General features: G+C 40.0%; 1 protein-coding gene across 1 annotated transcript; it reads left to right on the top strand.

Moving 5' to 3' along the window:
* The first annotated feature begins 622 nt into the window (after positions 1–622).
* LOC139472615 (scavenger receptor cysteine-rich domain-containing protein DMBT1-like) lies at positions 623–23,713 on the top strand. The gene is made up of 20 exons (XM_071255081.1): positions 623–750; positions 1,322–1,388; positions 1,828–1,958; positions 2,913–3,053; positions 3,325–3,415; positions 4,998–5,119; positions 6,035–6,166; positions 7,253–7,337; positions 8,281–8,405; positions 10,809–10,958; positions 11,404–11,485; positions 12,056–12,180; positions 12,750–12,914; positions 14,706–14,784; positions 15,361–15,485; positions 16,862–17,020; positions 20,311–20,401; positions 20,990–21,120; positions 21,610–21,762; positions 22,654–23,713. Exons 1-20 carry the CDS (start codon positions 693–695, stop codon positions 22,773–22,775), a joined length of 2,334 nt encoding a protein of 777 aa, XP_071111182.1. The 5' UTR covers positions 623–692; the 3' UTR covers positions 22,776–23,713.
* Positions 23,714–23,727: the final 14 nt, after the last annotated feature.

Raw genomic sequence — 23,727 nt, 5'->3', positions numbered from 1 at the left:
CCAGTTTCGATATTTGTATAAAAATAGATTTAGAAATATATATATATATATATATATATATATATATATATATATATATATATATATATATATATATATATATATATATATATATATATATATATTTATGTAATGATTTTTATTCACGAGCATATATCAATACATCTTTACACTCTCCTGACTACAACATGTATATTTTCAATCTTTCGATTACATTCATTTTTATAACACATTAGGTCTCCAAAGGTATATATATATTTATAATGATTTTTATTCACGGGCAAATATCAATACATCTTTACACTCTCCTGACTACAACATGTATATGTTCAATCTTTCGATTACATTCATTTTTATAACACATTAGGTCTCCAAAGGTATATATATATTTATAATGATTTTTATTCACGGGCAAATATCAATACATCTTTACACTCTCCTGACTACAACATGTATATTTTCAATCTTTCGATTACATTCATTTTTATAACACATTAGGTCACAACATCTCTAAAGGCATCTGAGCAAAGGAAAAAGCGTCAGTACGTCTCTTAGAGGAAATACGATAAACCGCACTTGGTGCAAGTGAACTGTCTGAGAGGTCATCACGTTCGCTGACTTCACCACAGGCCGGATCGACAAACAGGAAACATTCCTCGTCATCGGCTGTGCTGACAACTACCGTGAGGAAGATGGCAGGATGTATGAGACTGGCGTTATTTCTGCTCTTCGCAACGACAACAGCAAAAGGCGAGTTCGTTGTATGGGGAAACTATAGACTGTAGATATTGATTGCTAGGCATGGACATGCTTTGACCTTGTGTGTGTCTATAAATGTAACACGGAGCAGCTTGATCTGTCCGTCTAGACCTAGCCGATAATACTTGTCGTGAAGAGCTATAACGTGGAAACACGATTGTGATGCCCTTTTACCATACCGTTTTATGAAAACTGATTTGATACGTGGCTTTAGTTTGTTCAAATATTCCCTCGTTGCGGGACGACTGTTCTATTTATAGCAACACGATGCGAAACCGTTAGGTTCAGTCACAGATACCACACATACTGTGTTGTTTGAGAAAACTGGTATACTGACCTATATGTGACAAATAGAACACATATCAGATAATTAATATTAAGGCGTTGTAACTGTATTGACAGCTCTATTTACACATGATGATGATATCAAATTTATGATGATTATGATAATATAATAGATTCCAGCATCCCCTGCACCTGTTAAAGGTATGATTTTGAACAAGGGCAGTCTATGAATTGTTTTGTCAGTTGTGATAACAATGATATGAAATGTATTTGTCAGCCGAAGCGTGCGACGTCAACCTCCAAGTAAACGGAACAAAAATGGTTCAGGCGGCTGTCGTAGCAAGGTAAGACACACATCAACTGCGCGCTCGTGACTTAAATATAATGTCACGGTATACACCAACAATTCCGACGTACAAAAATGCCTGCTTATTCATACAAAAGGTCCTAGCGATATTTATCATGCGTGAGTATTGAAATAATAACAATTATTATATGATGAATGGGAGTAACGACAGGATCAATCAGTCCGATAAACTTATATGTATAGGATAAGTTAGGACTGGATATTTCTAATAGAGGTTGTGTGGGGTGGGGTGAGATTGATCTTAGGACTGTATCCTATTTTACTGATCCCTCATTTTTATGTAACATTTTTTCAGGTCACTTGTAACATTTATTCCCTGACCGCCACCCTCTCTGTAATAAATGGCCAGACCCCTATAACCTATATATAGCTAAATGCATAATAAATCGCTCAGGAAACATCCACTTGTATTTCAGCAGCGGAACGTGCACATGGACAATCACCAATGCAAGAACTTACGGTTCGGTGCTCGTAACGTTCGAAGACGTAAACATGACGCACTACCCGTCATGTGACGTCGGTAACAGCGTCGTCGTATATGATGGTGGTATGTGTCGATTGAAGTACAATGCATAACTCCAGCGCTTTGCCTCATATATGAATACATATGATTGATTTAATGTACGTGTTGTCAAGCCGAATCCGAATGACACGCTTTCTCAAATTTAGGATTGAAGTACAATGCATAACTCCAGCGCTTTGCCTCATATATGTATACATGTGATTGATTTAATGTACGTGTTGTCCAGCCGAAGCCGAATGACACGCTTTCTTAAATTTAGGATTGAATTTGCATAACTCCAGCGCTTTGCCTCATATATGAATACATATGATTGATTTAATGTACGTGTTGTCAAGCCGAAGCCGAATGACACGCTTTCTCAAATTAAGGATTGGGAAAGAAAATATGCTTATCTAGAAAAGTATTCATATGCAGTGAAAAGTCCCAGTCCTATTTAACAACGTTGTTAGATTGCAGCACACACGCGAAACACTATGATAAAGGTCTACCAACATGATTTGTCACATATGTACTGTCGTGTATTGTCGTCCCCCAAGGGAATTGAATTATCGTTCTGCGCCCTATCGGTTGGAAGCTGCAGAATTAAAAGGTTCACCCAAATGATTAGAATCACGATGGCTGCCACACCATCTGGACAAACTCTTTGCGGCTCTACAAGAGGATTGGCTCCGGATTTCATGGGCTACCACAAGGGCCGTCTCCCAGAGAAAATGTCCGGAAGATGCCTTCGCCCACTGTTCCGGAGTCACATCCTGACCTTGATGTTTTACTGTTCACGCCATGACCTTTCATTTTCCATCAGTTCATGCGATCTCTTATTTGTTTCCCAAAGGATATGCACAGTTAGTTTGTCCTTTTATAGTTTACTTCTGTGGTTAGTTGGTATTCTTGATAAAGTCTTCCGTAAAGTCTTCCGTAATTTATCTAGTGAGGGTTTTGTCTCCATCTTAAGTGATTATTGATGCTTCGTCTATACAGATTCATCCGGCGACATCCTCGGTTTGGTTTGTGGCAACTACTCAAGCAGCTTCAGAAGTTCTGGTAGCTTCCTCACCGTGCGCTACTCTGCAGCTGTTGTGACAGACACAGACGCCTTTGTTCTAGCATATATTCATTCACGTTTGTACATCAGTTTCTTGTGTAATATCAATTATTTAAAGCCACGAGTATTGATAACACAACGTAACTGTCCTCTGCATGTTTGCACGATCCGCGCCAGCGGAGTACGATTACACCCCATCAGCCGACCTCCCCGTCCCATTTAACTCATCTGTAACATCGAGCATGAAGTACTGGGGACCTACTGAATCCGAAATACAACATAGTACTCGGTCCTTCTTAATCTCCTGGCATTAAATTATTTACTGACTCGTGTTGCGCACTGTTACAGTTCCGGGCACCTGTTCTGGACCTTCAGTGACAGCTGTCTCAACAGCAGAGTATAACATCCTGTCATATGGTTACCCTGAAGGCTTTATAATGTAAGTAACAAATTATACCTTCGAATACTTTAAGCAAGAGGACACAGAACAATCTGTTGCATAATAAGCATGTAACATATGTTGACGTACATGTTAGTCAAATATAGATTTTGGATTCTGCACCTCCATATATGGATTTATAACCTTTATCCTGGGCTCGACCTATTATTTGTAATACAAGAGTAATTCGTGTCCGTTATTGAAGGCAATACTGTGCCAGACACAGTGGATGATCTGAGATTGTTTTAATACACATGTACTACAGTTATATGCAAAGGATAAAGACAGGTGCCGATTCCTTATAGGATGCGATTGGGTGCCAGGAAACACAGTAGTCATTGTAACTTGGTATTAAGTGAAAACAAATGGCGGAACATGATGTTTGCGAATGGAGGATTATTGCTGTCGCCAAAATTAACATAAACAAAAAGTGTATACATTTATTTTTTTCAACAAACAAACTATCGAGGTGTAGACAGGTATCAGCGTTTACCCGTGATGGTTATTTGTGGCTATTCAAGCCAGATAAAGCACCCATCCTTGGTTTTATTTGGGATTAAAAAACCCGAGGGTAGCGAGGATTAGTTTAAACACGACTCGCGGATTTTGGTTGAAAATATAAAATCTCCGGCTTTTCCCGACCATGGGGTTTTACATTTTCCGATAAAACCGAGGAGGAGTGTTTTGACTAAGCTATAAACCGTGTAAGTCCAACAAATATCAGAAAGTATAAAACATGTGGGGATACGTTATAGTGAAATAACGCCTGCCAGTCAGACGCGGTATAAGAGGAATTCGATAACAGCTTAAGAGAGAAGGACAACTCTGGATCATCACCTGCCTCGGTGACTCAGTGCGGAATCAGTGGGTTGCAAAACAAAACGCGATAACTGAGGTCGCTGGTTCGATTAACGTCATGGAATTTTCGTGTGAATTTGTTTTTACTTTTTAACCAATAAAAATTAACACGAGGAGCATATTTGAAGGTTGTATATAAAATTCAACTGTACAGCCTCCCAGTAGCTACAGGTCTTACGGTTGGAATATTAAACCTCTAAGGAAGTCTCACTTTAAAGTAGTACCTCTCACAAGGTTAATATGCGATCAGACCATCCCTACAAAACAATAGGCAAAAGTTGCAGTAGGTTTTTAAGGTTATAAAATCCCAACAAAAACGGAGGTGTATTTTATCTGGCGACTAATAACCATAACGTGTGAAATAGTATGTACGACTACGAGCGCTCACCTATTCAAACATATAGAATGTATTTTTTAGATCATTCACATGCGGTTGCACATTTCTGTTTATGAATAATTTACAAGAAGGAAAAAACAAATACTCCACTGCAGTCACTGTCAGTCACTTACATACTCCAAAGCATGGTTTCAAAAACAGTTCCTTCGTTCAGTAATACATCAGTGGCCAAATTGGATAATATGGGTAATATTTCTGAAAGGATTTTGTATAACATTCCGATCATGTCATTTTTTCACTTACTGTTGTTAAATACTTTCCCACAGCTGATATTCCAGCCCTGGTATATTGCGTGACATTTCACTAATGGTTGATTCTTTTCCCTAGACCATATGGTTGTTATTGGACTGTGAAAGCGCCGAAAGGCCAACGGGTTCGTGTATCCATAGAAACGGCTGGCAACGTCAGCAGCACTTGTGAAGACGTTAAAATAACATTTATTGATTTTGGTAAGAATTGTTTGTATTTCACTTCACAATTCCACAGTCATGATGACCCGTTAGTAAAGTAGCACCTGAATTGACATTTCCCAGTGCAATAGGCTACGGCTGGGTTTTACCCCATGGGGACACAAGGAGAGATGATGGTCCCATGTTGTCCGTATGCATGTCCCAAAGCCAACTACAGAGGGTCGATGATCTGACTCGGTCACTTGGCCGATTGCTTGTCATCTCTAGTCACCGATTTGCCTGGTTCTGACTCATTGGGATACCGGTTGAGAACTACTTTGTTTGTTTGTTGTTTAACGCCGCACTCAGCAATATTCCAGCTCTATGACGGCGGTCAGTAAATAATCGATTCTGGACCAGACAATACAGTGATTGACATCATGAGCATCGATCCACGCATTTGGGATTCGATGACATGCATCAACCATGTCAGCGAGCCTGACCATACGTTCCCGTTAGTCGCCTCTTACGACAAGCATAGTTGTCTTTTACGGCTGCGAATTACTGCTTGCCGTAAGAGGCGACAAAATATGATCTGATGGTCACCCTCGATGACTGTGTGTCAACGCACCCCGAAAGCGTGGGACGGTGCTCACAATGTCACTCACTGTTTTTCACGTCTAGATGTAATGTACGAGTCGCTAACATACAGCTGGAATATGGCAGATGTTGGCGTTAATCAACAAACAAACAAACAATACTGTCAGCCATGATAGGTGGATATTGCTATTTATAGCATGAACTCAAACAGCCATTGTCATACAGCTGTTATAAATGAGTGTATTAAAACATTCATACTCTCATTAAGATTTTTTTATTTTTGTGTAATGTTAAGCTTTTTTTTTATACAATAGTCACTATTTTCACCCTAAGATACTAACGGAATTCAAACATGATTGCCATGTTATGTTTCAGAAAACACCGGAATGAGTGTTACATGGTGTCCAGGGAGAAGCAATGTCTACCAAAGTTGGACTAACTCAGCTTACCTTAATCTGAAGATTTCCAAGCAGCGCAGTGTCCGTCTTAAGTACAGAGCTCTCGAAGGTTTGACATTTACAGTTGTAACATGTATGACTAATATAGTGGCCTTTATACAATCATATATTTCACACTGTAAATTGCCTATGTATCTCTTGTCATATACTGAATGCAGGTATCGAGGGCTTTATCCGCTTCGATTCCTGGACTCCATCAAACTCTGCTTGTGGTACGAGGAGACTTAATGGATCGGGCGGTCAGGTTAGGGGATCTGTGTTATCGTTATCGCTGTAGATCATTACTCAGAATGTCACACACTGGATTGTCCTGTCCAAACACGATTATTTACAGGCCCTCATCATGTGGCTGGAATTTTGCCAAGAGCGGCGTGAAAAACAACCTTTGACACTAACTGTACATGTATACCCACCACCCATTCATCTTTATCTACCTTATAAACGGTGGCTCGGATGATTACTAAATTTTCCCTGCCATATTGTGTCATTGTACCTCCGACCCCTGAAGATAGGGGTAGAATAGGTCTTCAGAAACCCGCGGTTGTCGTAAAAGGCGTCTATACTTGTCGTAAGAGGCGACTAACGGGTGGTCAGGCTCGCTGAGTTGGTGGATGCATGTCATCGTATCCAAATTGCGTGGATCGATGCTCATGATGTCAATCTCTGGACTGTCTGGTCCAGACTCGATTATTTACAAACCGTCGTCATAGAGCTGGAATATTGCTGAATGCGGCGTTAAACAACAAACAAACATTGTACTTCCCTCCATACACCTCCTACTTTAACCTACAGGCCTCTGGTGAAGCTGTAAAAATGGAACGTGAAACATATTTAACTCACTTAGTGTTTTTTTTGTGTTTAACGCTGACCCAGCTATGTGACAGCGGCATATAATATAATCGACTCTGGACCAGACGACTTAGTGATTGATGTGAGCAGTGTCCAACACCGTTGGGGTACGATGACACGCAATCTACCAAACCACCGAGTCTAACCACTCGATCTATTTGGTCACTGACGTATGTGACCTATTAAGGGATGTCCAGTTACATGTATTTCGAAACCACCCGCCCTGCATGACTCTTGTACAAGCATGGAATATGTTGTGCTGATTTGGTTTATGATATCCATCCAGGGGCTACATGCCGAGGTGATGATCTTACGGCAGCACCAGAGGAGCAATTTCTCATGACTCCGGGCTATCCAAATCCCTTGCCAAGGTATCGTCTCATCGTTCACCTGTACATTATGGCGTTCCCATGCATTCGTGATTTCCAGTTATCCCCATATAATACAACAGAACGCGGTCCAATACCTCTGCCCCAGATATCCGTTTTCTACCAATCTGCGTTTCGAAATCAACTGAAATGGCTGTCAAAATATGTTTGTATATTTTTCAGCGTTAGTGGCAAACCATTCCAAATTCTTTGGCTATGGGTGGTGGTATTGCAGTGTGTTTGATTAAAAAAAGTAATCTGCTCCTGAAATATTGTCATCAGGTGTTACAAAACAAGTCAGTTAGTGAATCGTTCACTGGACATTTGTAATGCTGGTGAGCCTAGTGGACAGAGCCTCTCCCCGGTGAGCGGCCGGTCGGCGGTTCGATCCCTGGCCGCGTCATACCCAAAGACGTTGAAAGATGAGAATTGTTGTTACCCTTCCTGGCGCTCTTCATTAACCGGAATATTACAAGGACTGTTCGGCGTCAAGAAGTCAGTATACTGTGTCTGAGTGTCTGAGTGTCTGAGTAGGGTATATATGTTACATTGCGTCATATCTCAGTGGGCATGAGTCCGTTCCAGTACAAGCAGACACACACAGACACACGTGCATGGACGTCGCTGTACAGGTGCAATAATCTTAAACGTAACGTCAAACCCCATGTCTCCCTACCTTCAATACTCTTCAAACACTCTTAGTTCCTCGAAGAAAGACATTGTGTGTTGTGATGCCCCGACTGAAACATGGTCTGTCCCTTAAGCCATGTTCACGTCCTTCAATCCACCACTCAACTTCTAACTCACCAGCTGATCTGAACGCACCATACAGTCTTGGAATAATAGATAATACTTGCGTTACTATTAATATTTGTTAAGCCATCATATCATAGATGGAGCGATGAAAGGCCTTTTAACAATGCGTGCATCTTTCGTTCATTCACAGTTACCTTGAATGTCGATGGACAATAAACACCCCCAACCCCAGGAGTGGCGCCATCCGGATAGATGTTTTAGAAATGGATCTGGATACGGAAGGATGTACGACAGATGTCATCAGGGTATATGACGGTAGGCCATTTTTCTGAAACCGATGATGTTTGCTATGTAAAGTATCGCTTTTGCAATCACGAAATAGTATTTTGTATGCGGCTGCTTCTCAGAAAGCAGAGAAAATGTGCGAATTGAAGACATTGTATCATTTCATGTCACGTCATGAGGTGAGCTGATTTCCTTAATTGATGTTTTAAACCTGGCCTGTGTATTCCAGGTCAAGTTCAAAAGGTGAAGGTTGTGATGGGACTGCGTCTCTTTTTAGCATATATTTTATGAATTCTTTTCTCCTACAGTCGTGAATAAATATTCTGATATTTTGCGTGGTTGTTTGTCACCATGATAGTGCTCAGTGTGATGACATGAACCAAAATCGACAGTTTACCTTTGTGAAACAAAGTGATACAAATGTATGACATTATAAGAGTGAGTGAGTATGGTTTTACGCCGCTTTTAGCAATATTCCAGCAATATCACGGCGGGGGACACCAGAAATGGGCTTCATTGTACCCATGTCGGGAATCGAACCCGGCTTGACGAGCGAACGCTTTTACCACTAGGCTACCCGACCGCCCCGACATTATAAGAGTGAGTGAGTGAGTGAGTTGGGTTTAATGCCGCTTTTAACAGTATTCCAGTTATACCACGGCGTGTCAGCTTAATGTGGGAGGAAAGCCCGAAGTGATGCAGGTCTCAGACGTTTACCACTTTGGTGAAACCCACGAGCACGGGTATGGTGCTGACAAACCTAGAAACATAATCGGGGCGAACCGGGGCATTATCATTTGGAGAAGCCCTCGGTCTTTTCAACTGACCTCCTTCGTCGGGCAGTTAATGGAAGACCTCGGGCTTCTGCACATGATAATACCCTGAAAAATAGCGTTACCCTTATATTATAGCTAAAATGGATGGAATTTTCATTAAACCGCCCGCACGTTATCAGAGATGAGCGGGCCACTGTAACTTGATAATGCCCTCATATTGCTTGACGACGGGCCATTATCAAGCCCTTTGTTTGGTGACGTCATAGGGTAGAAAAAATGACGTCAAGTATTATAGTGACGTCATCTGGTTTGTTCTGTGACGTTTCCATATTTGTGAAATGTGGTCAGTAACATTCGCGTTGATTGCAGTAAATGTTTCAAAACCGGTGTTGTTGTTTCTTTTTATTTGAAAAAAAATCCATCCATTTTAGCTATAATAACGGTAACGCTCTTTTTCAGGGCATTATCATTTGCAGAAGCCTTCGGTCTTTTCAACTGCCCTCCTTCGTCGGGCAGTTAATGGAAGACCTCGGGCTTCTGCACATGATAATACCCTGAAAAATAGCGTTACCCTTATATTATAGCTAAAATGGATAGAATTATCATTAAACCGCCCGCATGTTATCAGAAATGAGCGGGCCACTGTAACTTGATGATGCCCTCATATTGCTTGACGACGGGCCATTATCGAACCCGTTGTTTGGTGACGTCTTGGGGTAGGGATAGGTGACGTCACGTTCAATAGTGACGTCATCTGGTTTGTTCTATGACGTTTCCATATTTGTAAAGGCTGGTCAGTGACATTCGTGTCGATTGTTGTAAATGTTTCAAAACCGATATTGTTTTCTTTTTATTTGATAACAAATTCCATCCATTTTAGCTATAATAACGGTAACGCTATTTTTCAGGGCATTATCATTTGGAGAAGCCCTCGGTCTTTTCAACTGACCTCCTTCGTCGGGCAGTTAATGGAAGACCTCGGGCTTCTGCACATGATAATACCCTGAAAAATAGCGTTACCGTTATTATAACTAAAATGGATGGAATTTTCATTAAACCGCCCGCACGTTATCAGAGATGAGCGGGCCACTGTAACTTGATAATGCCCTCATATTGCTTGACGACGGGCCATTATCAAGCCCTTTGTTAGGTGACGTCATAGGGTAGAGAAAGTGACGTCATCTGGTTTGTTCTATGACGTTTCCATATTTGTAAAAGTGGGTCAGTAACATTGGTGTCGATGGCAGTAAATGTTTCAAAACCGATATTGTTGTTTCTTTTTATTTGATAAATAAATATTAGCTATAATAACGGTAACGCTCTTTTTCAGGGCTTATCATTTGCAGAAGCCCTCGGTCTATTCAACTGCAGTTAATGGAAGACCTCGGGCTTCTGCAAATGATAATGCCCTGAAAAATAGCGTTACCCTTATATTACCGGCCTTAGATTCGCCCACCCCACCATCATATGAATGACACATCTGAGTTTTGGTACTCTTCCAACTGTGCTGGAGCGGTACATAGGGACAATATAGAACATGCTGCTCTTTGCTTTACATTCTGTGGCGTCCCGTTCCCCAATTCTTTACACAATACACCTTGCATTCAAAATATAAATTACAAAACTGACTCTATTGATTCTAACCGTTGTGTTCCAGCCGTACTATCAAGCAGGAAGCTTGTTGGAACTACCTGCGAGGGGCCTAGGTCATTCTATGTGTACGGCCGTTCAGCAGTGGTTGAGTTTAAATCATTGAGAGAAATTAATACGAAACAAGGATTTAAGCTGAAGTATTACAATACCACAGGTAATATTAACTGTAACTGTCAAACCAATTTAGTGTACTGTTGTTATGTTCGTCACAGCTACACAAAGACGTATTCAGGGAGCCTCACCCCAGCTCTCAAACTGGTGATTAAATATTTGCATTCAGTCAGCTGAGGGTTGCGTCCTGTTAAATACTGACACTTACTTCTGCAATCTGTGCAGCTGTTATTAATGTGACAATTTGAAATCGCTATGTGATATTTTTCTTCTATTTACAAACGTCCAACTCTGAAAGTTGCGTAAAACACAGAAGATGAAATATAATGTAACCTTGTAGTTAACTTTTGTAAGGTTGTGACTGTTGTAGGTTATTGCGTAGTCAAGTGTCAGAGTGTTTTAATAATGAAATATATCACTTTTGATCAGTGTACCGGTGTGTATCGGCGCGTCCGACAAGTTTAGATGTGATTATTGTTCTTCTCCAGCTGAGCCATGCGGGGGGAGTCTCGTTGCCAACTCCACCATGCAGAATGTTACATCACCAGGATACCCTACCAACTACCCCAAGTAAGTGAAACAAGTGAAACAATGCATACATGTAAATACTTTTTATCTGTATTCTCTTGATTACACCCCCCACCCCCCACCCCCCACCCCCCCCCCCCCCCCCCCCCCCCCCACACACACACACTTCACGCCCATCTGAGAATTCAATGTATTCAACTTTCACAGAGCCTGTTCTCTGACGTGATTGGACATGGTAGATGGCAAATATCGCCATCATAGAATACTAATGCTTGTTGAAATCATTTGTTTGCTTTTCATGGGCCACCCGGCTCATCAAATTACCCCAACCCTTAGTTTTCAATGTTATTTTTATTCTCTGTTTATTGCAATTTTACCCCAGATTACAATGTTTTGTGGTCCGCCTGGTCCTTTTATACTTTGAACGGTAGTTGGCACGAAATGAAGAGGTAACTTTATTAAATAAATAGGACACATCTTGCTTCCTTACGCAGTAAATATGGAAGAAAATAATGCGAAAATTGTTCACTGGCTTACCAGTGCCATACTGCCATGTATCCAAGGGACACTTCTACAGAACAAACATTTAGTAATTGGACGGTTCTGTTTCAGCTCCTTCAAATGTGTCTGGACAATTTCAACCGAAAATCCGGAGGGACACGTCAAGTTGACGTTTTTAGAAGTAGACCTGTACAATGTATTTTCATCTAGTGGTGATTTTGTGCGTGTATATGACGGTATGTATAGTTCTGCTTAGCACCAACTTCGCAATGAGAGATTGTGTTCTGTATTCACAGCTTCATGTTTGTAACTAACAGCAGGGCCCACTTGCACAAAGCGATCTTAGCGCTAAGACTATCGTAAGCCTATGTTAAAGTATGGGAGTTACGATCATCTGAGCGCTAAGATTGCTTTGTGCAAGTGGGCCCAGGAGTGCAGGAGTATACATGTAAGAAGGAGCGAGCTGGTGAATATTTGAAATTATTTTCCTGAGGTATATGACATTAAAAAGTCATCGTTGCCTGGTTGATGTTTTCAGCATATTTTTATTATCCTGGACTTTATGTAGGTTTCATCGTATCCTTCCGCCCACTGACAACATTGACAGGACCCCCTAATGAAAGACACATTTCTTGCTGTTTGAACTTCAACCGTCAAACCATCTCTATCCTCCGCCGCTCCAGCCCCCTCAAAATAAACATAACGAAAATTCAAAGATATGTTAAAGCAAAGAGGTAACCTTTATTCCGACGAGCAAATAATCTTTTATCGATGGCACTTGTCACTTTTTTTCTGTACCCGTCAGGTAACTCAACCTCCGGCTACTTACTGGGGAAAGTGTCAGGAAAGAACAAGCCCACCTTCACTAGTCAAGAGGCGTCTCTCACCGTGATGTTTACAACTGATTACTCGGGGCAGATCACTCTACTTGACAAACCAGGCTTTGTATTTGGATACGAAGAAACGCAGAGTAAATATAAAACTACACGAGAATAATCGGTCTCTGCCGAACAAAATGCCACACTCCGTAAATAGTGGCGAAAATGATATGAATAGCTCTGAAAATCGATGATGACACCAGGCGTTCGAGAAAAGAAATATTAACTTAACAAAAACAAACCATGGATAACAGACTCTATTCATTATGATGATTAAGCAATTGACAAACAACATTTATCATTTCACATAGATCAATTCCCGCTTCTTTATTGGTCTAGTGGTAGAGCGTCCGCCCGGAGAGCGGAAGGTCCGGGGTTCGATCATACCTAAAGACGTTAAAAGATGGTACTTGTTGTTACCCTGTCTGGCGCTCGACATTAAGGGGCTAAAACAAGGACTGGTCGGATCGGAGTCAGTATACTGTGTCTGAGTGGGGTATTCATGTTCAACTGCGGCATGGTATCTCAGTGAGCTAGCACTATAAATCATCAGTCCGGTCTAGTACAAGCAGCCACACAAACACACACACGTGCATGCACGTCGCTATATAAGTGCAATAATCTTGGACGCGACGTTAAACCCCATTTCACCTCACCTTTATTGGAAAAATGTATTTTGTTATACTGAATCCAATGCATGCATCAGAAAGGTGTACAATCAATATTTAGATAAAACTGAATACATTTATTTTCTTTCGTCTCTGTTGTTAAATACTACGAATGGTGGTTATGAAAAAGAGGGAAACACTCATAATGAACTCAGCAAAAGAAACGAATTGTGCTTTATTATCAATATGCAAGCATGCCGAAATAGCATACCTCGGGTTATACCACTTCGTTAGTAAGGGTGATGGGGAAGGATGCTGGCTTAAGCGAAGTGTTTTTTTCACATTTCTAAATGAGTCTTTGAAGTAATTTGATTTACCCAGATGTAGTAAAGACATTACAAATTTATGTTGCCGAAAACACCAGGAACAGTTCTTGAAGGTCGAACAATTGGCATTTAACACCTATGTTTACAATACTTATGTGCTTGATTTTGTCAGCAAACAAATGTGTCCTCTTATCAACCATCGGAACATGTGTCATAATTTCCAGACAATATGTCTGTGTTATCTGAAATTAAGAGTTGTTTATCGTTCAATAAAACACCACAGAAGAATAAACCATGAGGGGCCATATTTTAATAATGATGAATCCCTTAATAGAATCCGAACTCGGCAATGTCGGACAAGTCTATTTTATGCACAGGTGGATATTTCCCGAATATTCTCACAATCCTTACGTCGATTAGCTGTACCCTTTCTCCCAATATACCGATTGTCATATCTCTCCCGCTTTTGGATTCGATCGTTCGGCTATCGCGTTTATCTGCGTTGCTCAGCTACATCTATGGGGAACAACTCACAAGACACTCCGCGCTCAAAAATAACGTCATCCAAAATACGGCATCGTCTAGTTGCGAGCAAGTACGAATCTCCGGAAATTTCGTCATGTTAGAAGAATGTTTTATCATGAAATAAACCACACTTATTTCTTCATTGTTCTTTCCGATTTATCGGGTAGCTATCTTATATTGTGTGTTAATAAAAAATGTAATAGTCTGTTCCTTTGTATTCATAAAGCAATTGTCACTCCCAGGAGTGAATTATCTCATATTTTCTTTGTATGTAAACTGAATCATTAAGGAGACACGTTACTTTGTTACAAGTATATTGTCATCATAGTTGTCAGTTGCAACTGAAACCTGCGGTGACCGAAGCGGTTATAGGTATCGTCTACAAAAATATTTACAAATGTTGATCAGTATCTTTTCATTCCAGACACTCCCCCCATGCATCGTCTAGTTAAAACTCCACCTGCGTCCACTATTCTGTCGCCAAGATATCCAGGAGAAGTGAAGTAAGGGGCATAACTGTTGCAGGTCAAACCTACGTTTAGCTGTTCATACTGTTGTGTTGCAGTAGGTCAAGAGGGCACACGCCACAGGGTGTGGACATATGAAAAATATAAGTTATTTTTCAAATCTGTTCTAGTCTATTTGGGATTCTGTGCAGATTTACTTTTTTACGATTAATACCTTAATGCATTTAAAATTGCGCCATGAGATAGTTCGGTTTACGTCCCAAATAGTTGAAATTGAGAATGTGTTTTTCATTCACCTTTGTCGTAAGCAATTCGCATCATTTTGTAACTAGGGAATTAACTCCCTTTTTGTTTCAACACTGTATCGTTGACGATTTGATTTTAAGTTCATGATTCTTGGTTTCCCGTCTCATATTAGCGATAGATCGACATACAATGGTTGTGTGAACACGTCCACTCGCAACAGTTTGAGCTGCTGTGTATTTACAAACACGCATACTGGCAGACGTCCCTTGGCGTAGGATGTGAAATCTTATTTATCTTGTCACACTAAGCGGTAATAGATATGAGTTATAAAATTATACAGTGTCAATAATGTGGCCATTTTTTCAGAGACATTAACGCAACGTGGACAGTGCGTTCTAAATGGGCCGGCAACCAAGTGCTATTATCATTTCTTGAAGTTGATATTGGAGATGTCAGCGACTGTGACAACAACTACATTATGGTTTATCAAGGTAGGGATCACAATGCACACAGCATAGGGCCATAATGCCCCAGATTATGAAGGGGCCTGAAGTTAGCAGAGGGTTCGAATAACGAAAAACAAGCCAGCACCGGGTTCGTCTTACATCATCATCCAAAAGCTGTTTAATTATTCAGTACTTTTGAATAACGAAAACAAACCAGCACCGACTAATTGCTCTATCTCTGTGAGTAGCTACGTTGGCTTTGGTAGGTCCATCCATATGGTTTTATGTGTTTCTATTCTCCACGAAGAAGTGGACGGCCAGAAAAAAAGAAACAAAATTAAAACATGTTCTTTGAAATAAAGCTAATCAATTCCATTGTGCTGGACATTAATTAGCATCCGCTGGGACACACACCAAAACCAGATATAAAAAGCAGCAATGTATTCTAGCCCCCTCAAAGTCTACTGAGCCATATTGATTGACAGTAGCTCGTATGTTATACATATGCATTGCTCGGCTTCTGCAATATAACCGGTGAGGTGTGTGTCCATGCACCTGTAGCTGTGTACACGGAAAGAGGAAAGCACTGTTACTGAATAACTTTATACAAAATACAAATTTGTAAAAAAATATATATCTCATGTAGCACAACAGAAGATGTCTCTGTAACTGAAACTGCGCCAGACGTCATGTATTTGCAAAGGATACATGGAAGTTCGAGCTATATCAAACTATTACTTTGACAGTCTGGGTGAAGATACAAGCACCATTCGTGTAAATAAACCGACAAAACCCTTTCCATATCCAATAGAAATCTCTGCATAAAGCAGATTCCACCGTACGTTTGTGGCTATATCACGAACATGTGTTTATGAATCACTATCAAATCATTTTAGTCACTGATGAGTCAAATTTGGAAATGTCCTCCAAATGTCTATCATAAAACTTTTTGAAAGACTTACTAGGCCCTTGAAAGTTGTAACCTTGATCAAACAAGCAAGAGCAAGAGTTGTATGGCGCTCTTTGAACATGCTCGATTGTATATAAAAAAGGTAAACACCAAACACGTTCGACAAGCTATCGGTGGTATCCACGTCATGTGTCCATATTTCCAAAGAATACATGGACGTTTGAGCTCTATGAAAGTAAAAGAGGAGTGGTACTTTTCATTGTTCCCTGTATATGTTTATTATAGTTTGCTTCGAGGTTTTGTCGCTTTCATTTGGTTAACAAATATATATCTGATGCTATTTCCTCTGAAACAGTAACACAAATGATTAATGTATTTGTATGACTCGAGGTACCTCATCACCAAGGGCTAAATCAACGAGGGATCTAGGTCTAGATACTACTGGAGTAGTAAAGTTGCTTCCAGTTGACAAGTTGTATGTTTTAGACTGTTGTTACTATCTATTTCACAGGCAGTACATCATCCGATGTGTTTTCGAAGATCTGTGGTAACGAAACAGGTAAATTCCTCAACCAAGGCATGGAACTCTCTGTGGTCTTCAGGACAGACAGCAATCTGGCTAGAAGAGGGTTTAAGGCTACACAGGACCGGCCAAAATACGGAACCGTTGGTAAGTAGACGACAACCGATAACACATCGCCAAATGGCTTTTGACCAATGAATCTGATTTATAGTTCACTGTGTTGGTGAGTGTGTGGTTTTACGCTGCTTATAGCAATATTCCACACGGGGGACACCAGAAATAGATTTCACACTGTACCCACTGAAACCGGGTCTTCGGAGAGACGAGCGTCTCTACCATGTCGTAACTGCGTTCTCGCGTTAACTGGACTCTTCTACACTTACCTACTTTATTGTGTCATGCCCCGTCGTGGACAATGAGAGACTTGCCTCCACAACTTGCCTGGTCAACCAAAGGTATTTTAAGTCGAGCAGTAATTGGTCTATCAGCCCAGACTCCGAACTGTCTCCATCAGCATTCATGCGCCGGTCTTTACTCTTATTGATCAACACAACACGTGGTTTATACACACAATACTTTAATCACGCTTCAGTCTATCTTCAAAATACAACTTCTCAACAAGACAGGCTAGATTCGTCACAGATTGTGAAAACGGGGTAGTAGAGATTTACTTCAGTCGATGATAAAGCCCGTTCAGAGCTAAACGGATCTTTTTAAGGTAATTGAGTCTTGACCTTTCTTTGCCACATGTAATAATACCTCAATTTTATTCGTTAAAAGTTAGATCTGACCATGAACTCATGTGTGTCGTGATCGGACAAAATGCCAGAGCCAACGTGACCGATTGAGCATCTCTCTATTGATTTTCTGACTCCCTGCTGATTCATTAACTAATCGACGACCACGTGGAAACAATCCGATGATAAATGGAAAATGTCCTTTCTCTATCGATTCCCTTCTAAACCCAAAGTAACTGTCACAAACTTTATGTATTATGCATTCACCTCAATGAAGCTATCCAAAGCTGTTACAATCTTCTAATGTTTTGAGATGCATTTTAACCCTATAACACCACCCCACCGCAACGATTTATAGTTCAGAGCTTGGTGGGAATCAGTTTGATTCATTTGGTTATTGAAATACATTTAGTCATGCAAGTTAAGCTTATTAAGGCAAGTTTCAGAAAGTCTTCAACTGGTTGCAGTTGTTCGTGCAGAGAACAAATGTATTTTATTATGGTCAGGGACAATTTCGATATCTTATTTGATACAATAATACAAACCTACGTATTTCGAGGTAAATCAAGGCGAATGTCAGCTATTAAAATAAGTGAATGTGTGGGTTTGGTTTTACCCCGCTTTTAGCAATATTCCAGCAATATCACGGCGGGGGACACCAGAAATGAGCTTCCGACATTATACCCATGTCGGGAATCGAACCCGGGCCTTCGGCGTGACGAGCGAACTATTTAACTACAAGGCTACCCGACCGCCCCTCAGCTATTAAGAACTTTTAAGAACTATTAAGAACTATTTGAAGTATTTGGCTCAGGTTGGGTTATGAATGACACTTTTTCGAGAGGCAGGTTCTTATTCGTTATTTCTATATACCAGTAAATGATTATTTCAATTAGGTTTCTTGTCTCATTAATAAAAAAAAGTCATGTTCACTTTTTCTAATAGTTAGCAGAACGACTTGGTTGTTATAATTCTCTGGAAAGGCTAGTCTTGAAAGTTTCTTGTTTTATTATCCACAATGGATTTTGGAATCATATCAACGCAATTTGACTGACAACCTTCATTTCATAGCACGGATGACATGCAGCACCAGCTGACCTCAGAGTCGGCCCTACCTTCTGTGGGAATCAGTTTGGTTAGTTATTGAAATACATGTAGTCATGCAAATGTAGCTGATTAAGGCAAGTTTCAGAAAGTCTTTGATTGGTTGCATGGGTTCGTGCAGAGAACAAACGTAATGTATTATGGTCAGGGACAATTTCGATATTTTATTTACATGTTTCATATTATTTAATACAATAAAAATAAGTGTTTCGAGGTAAATCGAAGCGAGTATCAGCTATTAAGAACTCAGCAGAACTATTTGAAGTATTTGGAAATATTTCTGTTGTCAAAACAGCTGTAGTACAAAATGTCAGTATATTATAATATCGGGGAGCAAGCAACATTTTCGTATTTGTAATACTTTGTTCTGACGGTCCTAATAATTATTGGTTGAAGTATGCAATGCTTCCTACCATCATTGAAGTCCCATAGAGGTAGGTCACTAATGGCCATGCGATCTGAGGCACAAGGATCATTATATATAAAATAGTCGTTAGTTCGTATCAGAGATTCATAGAAAGTGTAACTCTCGGCTTGCCATCACCCTACCCTCGAAGGTTTCATTTGGATAGATCGATTTATTTAGTCAAAGGTCACAGGCCCAAACGACATACATTTCACAAGATAATATATAGCATACAGTTTTTTAAATCAAACACAATTCTACATTGTGATACATGTATGAGGAAAATGTAATACAAATGCATCACTGATGGAGTGACGGGTATAATTTAAAAGCAAAGAGTATATATGTAGCTAGATTCAACAATGTGTGATCACATTCCAAATTCATTTTTGTGACGGGTTATTATAGTACCTAGGGTGATATTGTTTTCGTAAATCTGTAATGCTTTTCACACAAGTAAAAAATGAAACTCATTTTCCACAAACTTAAATCCGTATCGAGAGCAATACGTTCATTATAGTCAATTCCAGATATACGCCCTAGTTAAATCATTAGGTTGAGACAACCGCGTCTAAATCTGGATTAGGTTTGCTTATATATTCTTAGCTCAACACGAGTTAAAAAGTGCTTGACGTTTAAAAGAGATGTGTAGGTGGAGTAGGATGTCAAGTTTTGAATTGTAAGGTTTCATTAACTATGTAAAAGTCCCCAGGTTTTCATTGACTGGGTCTCTCTTCAACATTTATGCTGATACTCGGTGAGTGAGTATAGTTTTACACGGCTTTGAGCAATATTCCAGCAATATCACGACGGGGGACACCAGAAATGGGCTTCACACATTGTACCCATGTCGGGAAGCGAACCCGGGTCCTCGGCGTCACGATCGAACGCTTTAACCACTAGGCTACCCGACCGCCCCTGATTCTCGGTGAAATAACACAGTCTGATATACAGACTATGCCCTCATAAGATATACAGTCAAACGCCGGTGTGTCGAACTCTGATGTGTCGAAGTTAAAGCTTGTTCCCTGCGTATTCCTAATTCAGTCATCATATTACGGCTGTGTCGAACCTCGGATAACTCGAAGTATTTACGTAGGTCCCTTCAACTTCAATACACCGGTGTTGGACTGTATTCACATATGTTAGTGTTTCTAATTCTCATCCATGAATTATGTGTACCATTGCAGATGGTTGCTATGGTGAGACGAATGAGGTTACAGCTTATTCATTCAGCAAAGACGATCATGATTCGCCTTTGTTTCCAAACAATTACCCAAAGTAAGTTTGCAGTCGGTGGATCACTATGATAAGACGCAGTGACATGACTTGAAGAAGCGAGTGAGTGAGTTGGGTTTAACGCCGCTTTTAACATTATTCCAGTTATATTACGGCGTGTCAGCTTAATGTGGGAGGAAAGCCCGAAGTAACACAGATCTCAGACCATTACCACTTCGGTGAAACCCCTGAGGACGTGTATAGTGCTGACAAACCTAGAAACATAATCGGGGCGAACCTGAATAGTCACGACAAAATAACATTCTTAAAAGGAGCATATTAATTTTGCTGTAGAATTTTGCAGTCAAAATTGTATTTGGAGCATGGGTGTAGATGTGAGTTGAAAGTTTCAATAATAAAAACAAAATTATAATGAAGTTAATATCATACAAAAGTTCTTGGAATTAAAATCACCATAAAATACAAACAAATAACATGTTCAAAATAATTATATTTCAAATCCTATATAAAATTTTACTTTTTTTAAATAATCAGGTAACAATACAACCCATTTTCCAAAGGAAAACGGACGGACGGAAGACCATAAAATGTTTTAACATGTTCTAACAACACACCTTTTCTCTCCGTCAGCATGATGAACTGTAGCACCCTAGTGAAGTCTATCTTTGACGACCACTACATCCAGCTGGAGGTGACAGACATGAACATGCCCCACCCCGAGGACACGGGCTGCACCAGAGACTATGTGGAGTTCTTTGATGGTGAGAACACCAGCTTAGATGATACAGTAACTACAAGGAAATAACAATATATTGCACTTGGATATTTTCTATCCGAAGAAATGTTAACCTTTCTTAGCATTCCTCGTTCATGTCATCAAGTAAGTTCCTGCAAGGGCCATCTTTTGGCTAATTGAAAGGTTTCGTGTCATTCTTCAACGTATGGCTGCTATCGGCCGCCCTGTTGGAGACAAGGAAGGCCTGTTGTATTGAACCATCATTACACACATACGAAACTTTGCATTATGCCCTTAACATACGCATGTGTAGAGTACTTTATTGAGACATTACATTACATTATAGAGACATTACCATTAATTCCATGCATAGTTTGTGTATATGCAATAAAACATTTTCGTTTTTTTAATTCCATTTCTGTCCTAGAAGTGAATGAAATATGTAACTACATACCCCAAAGAATGGATTTTATAACTACATGCCCTAAAGAACTGCTTCACGTGTGTTATGCAGGACCAAGTTCTGCTTCCCCAAGTCTGGGACGAGCCTGTGGCCAAACGCTGTTGAAAGTCCAGTCGACTGGTAATGAAGTGTTGGTCATGTTTATCTCAGACTCGAATGTCGGCGACAAAGGATATCGGATCAAATATCAGGCCGATAGGGAAGGTACAGTGTCTACTCCCAAATTTATATTTCATAAGTGAGTGGGTGAGTATGGTTTTACGCCGCTTTTAGCAATATTCCAGCAATATCACGGCGGGGGACACCAGAAATGGGCTTCACACAACGTGCCCATGTCGGGAATCGAACCCGGGTCTTCGGCGTGACGAGCGAACGCTTTAACCACTAGGCTACCCGACCGCCCTTTTTTTTCATAAACAACTTAGTATTTGTAGCTTTACTGGTGCTCATTGTACCCTCAATACTTAATATATTTCTTTATGCCGTAAAGGATCTATCATCATATGCTTGTCCTTAATCATGAATTAAATGATTCCATTTTTTAAGAAATGCAACTGAATGAAAAGACCACTGTAATTAATAAACATGTCATAACAACTGAATGATAATTTTGATGACGTGGCCTTACGTTTGGTATTCATTCATCATGGGTAGAACAAAATAACATTTGTCAAACATAATCCTGGCCCTCATTGTCTCTTTATTGATATGCCTAATGAGAATAAATTAGAATCACACATTTCTCTTCAAAATGCTGTACTTTGTGTATAAGTTCTAACTTAACCGACCCGTGAAGATCCGGGGTAGAATAGGTCTTCAGCAACCCATGCTGGCTTTAAAAGGCGACTATGCTTGAAGTAAGAGGCGACTAACGGGATCGGGTGGTCAGGCTCGCTGATTTGGTTGATGCATGTCGTAGTATCCCAACTGCGTGAATCGAGGCTCATGATGTCAATCACTTGATTGTCAGGTCCAGACCGCCGTCATTTAGCTGGAAGTGTGGCGTTAAACAACAAATAAACAAACAATCTACATAACCATAATTGTCATTACGTGAGTAATGTAATTTGAAATGTAATATGTTAACATTTTCAGAAACTCCACATTCGGCCCCATTTGGACTCATACTTGGCATTACCATCCCCTGTCTTGTCATCATAGGCGCCTATGTAACATACCTTGTTTGCAAAAAGAGGAAGGGTAGTGCGTCCATTTGAACACTGATACAATCACATCACGGCATATATGCTTGATGTGGGAGGAAGTCCCGAAGTGATGCAGTGAAAGATATAAGTGAAAGTAGATGCGACAAAATCTTTTCCATAATCATAAGTCATATCCGTTCTTCTATTCTGACTGTCTAGAACATGTGATCAATTAGTGATGATATCAGCGGTTCGCGAAGAGATTAGCGTATCCTGCACGTATATGGTACTTGGCACAGACACACGCAAAGGCAAACCAAGTGTCCATAAACATGGATGTACATCGCAAACAACAGTTACTACTTCTGGACGAAGAGGAATTTTAAGGTTGACGGTGTAGAGACGGACAACGTCAGTTATCTATGACGAAATTGCTTGAGTTTAGGACACAGTCAGTTTAATATAATGAAATTACTTGAGATAAGCGATAATGTCCGTTAAAGATAGTGGATGCACGGCCTATAGTTGAGATAAGATATAACGTCGGTTAAAAAGAATCCCGTATGGCTTACGCTGGAATGAATGAATAACGTAATTTACGTATAATTACAATAATTTATTTATGGCGTAAAATTATTTTTCTTGTCAAGGTTCGGAAAAGTACAATGTGAGATTTTAAAATGGCATTGACCGAAGTCGAATAATAAAGTTTAACTCAAGTTAAGAAACACCTTATTTTATGATCAATGCTGCATTGACCGACACACTTTTAACAAATGAACAGTAACTGTTTATGATTTCAAGATCAATTTTCCAGTTAATCGTTAGAATTGAACACCCAAAGGGTATCGCCTTTGTTCAACAATACGGGTATTAGCAGGAATATTGGTTTGGATCTTTTATTTTAACAAACTATATATAACAAACTCTCCACAGACCATATATATATATATATACAAAAATGACGTAAATGTTCACTCGGTGTACATGTAATATATAATGAAATAATAAAGTCCATGTTAGT

This window comes from Haliotis cracherodii, unplaced genomic scaffold, assembly GCF_022045235.1.
Source record: "Haliotis cracherodii isolate W230 unplaced genomic scaffold, xgHalCrac1.p SCAF_1, whole genome shotgun sequence".
Classification (NCBI taxonomy): Eukaryota; Metazoa; Mollusca; class Gastropoda; order Lepetellida; family Haliotidae; genus Haliotis; species Haliotis cracherodii.
The sequence above is the reverse complement of the archived record's forward strand: the minus strand, read 5'-3'. Positions and strand labels throughout refer to the sequence as shown.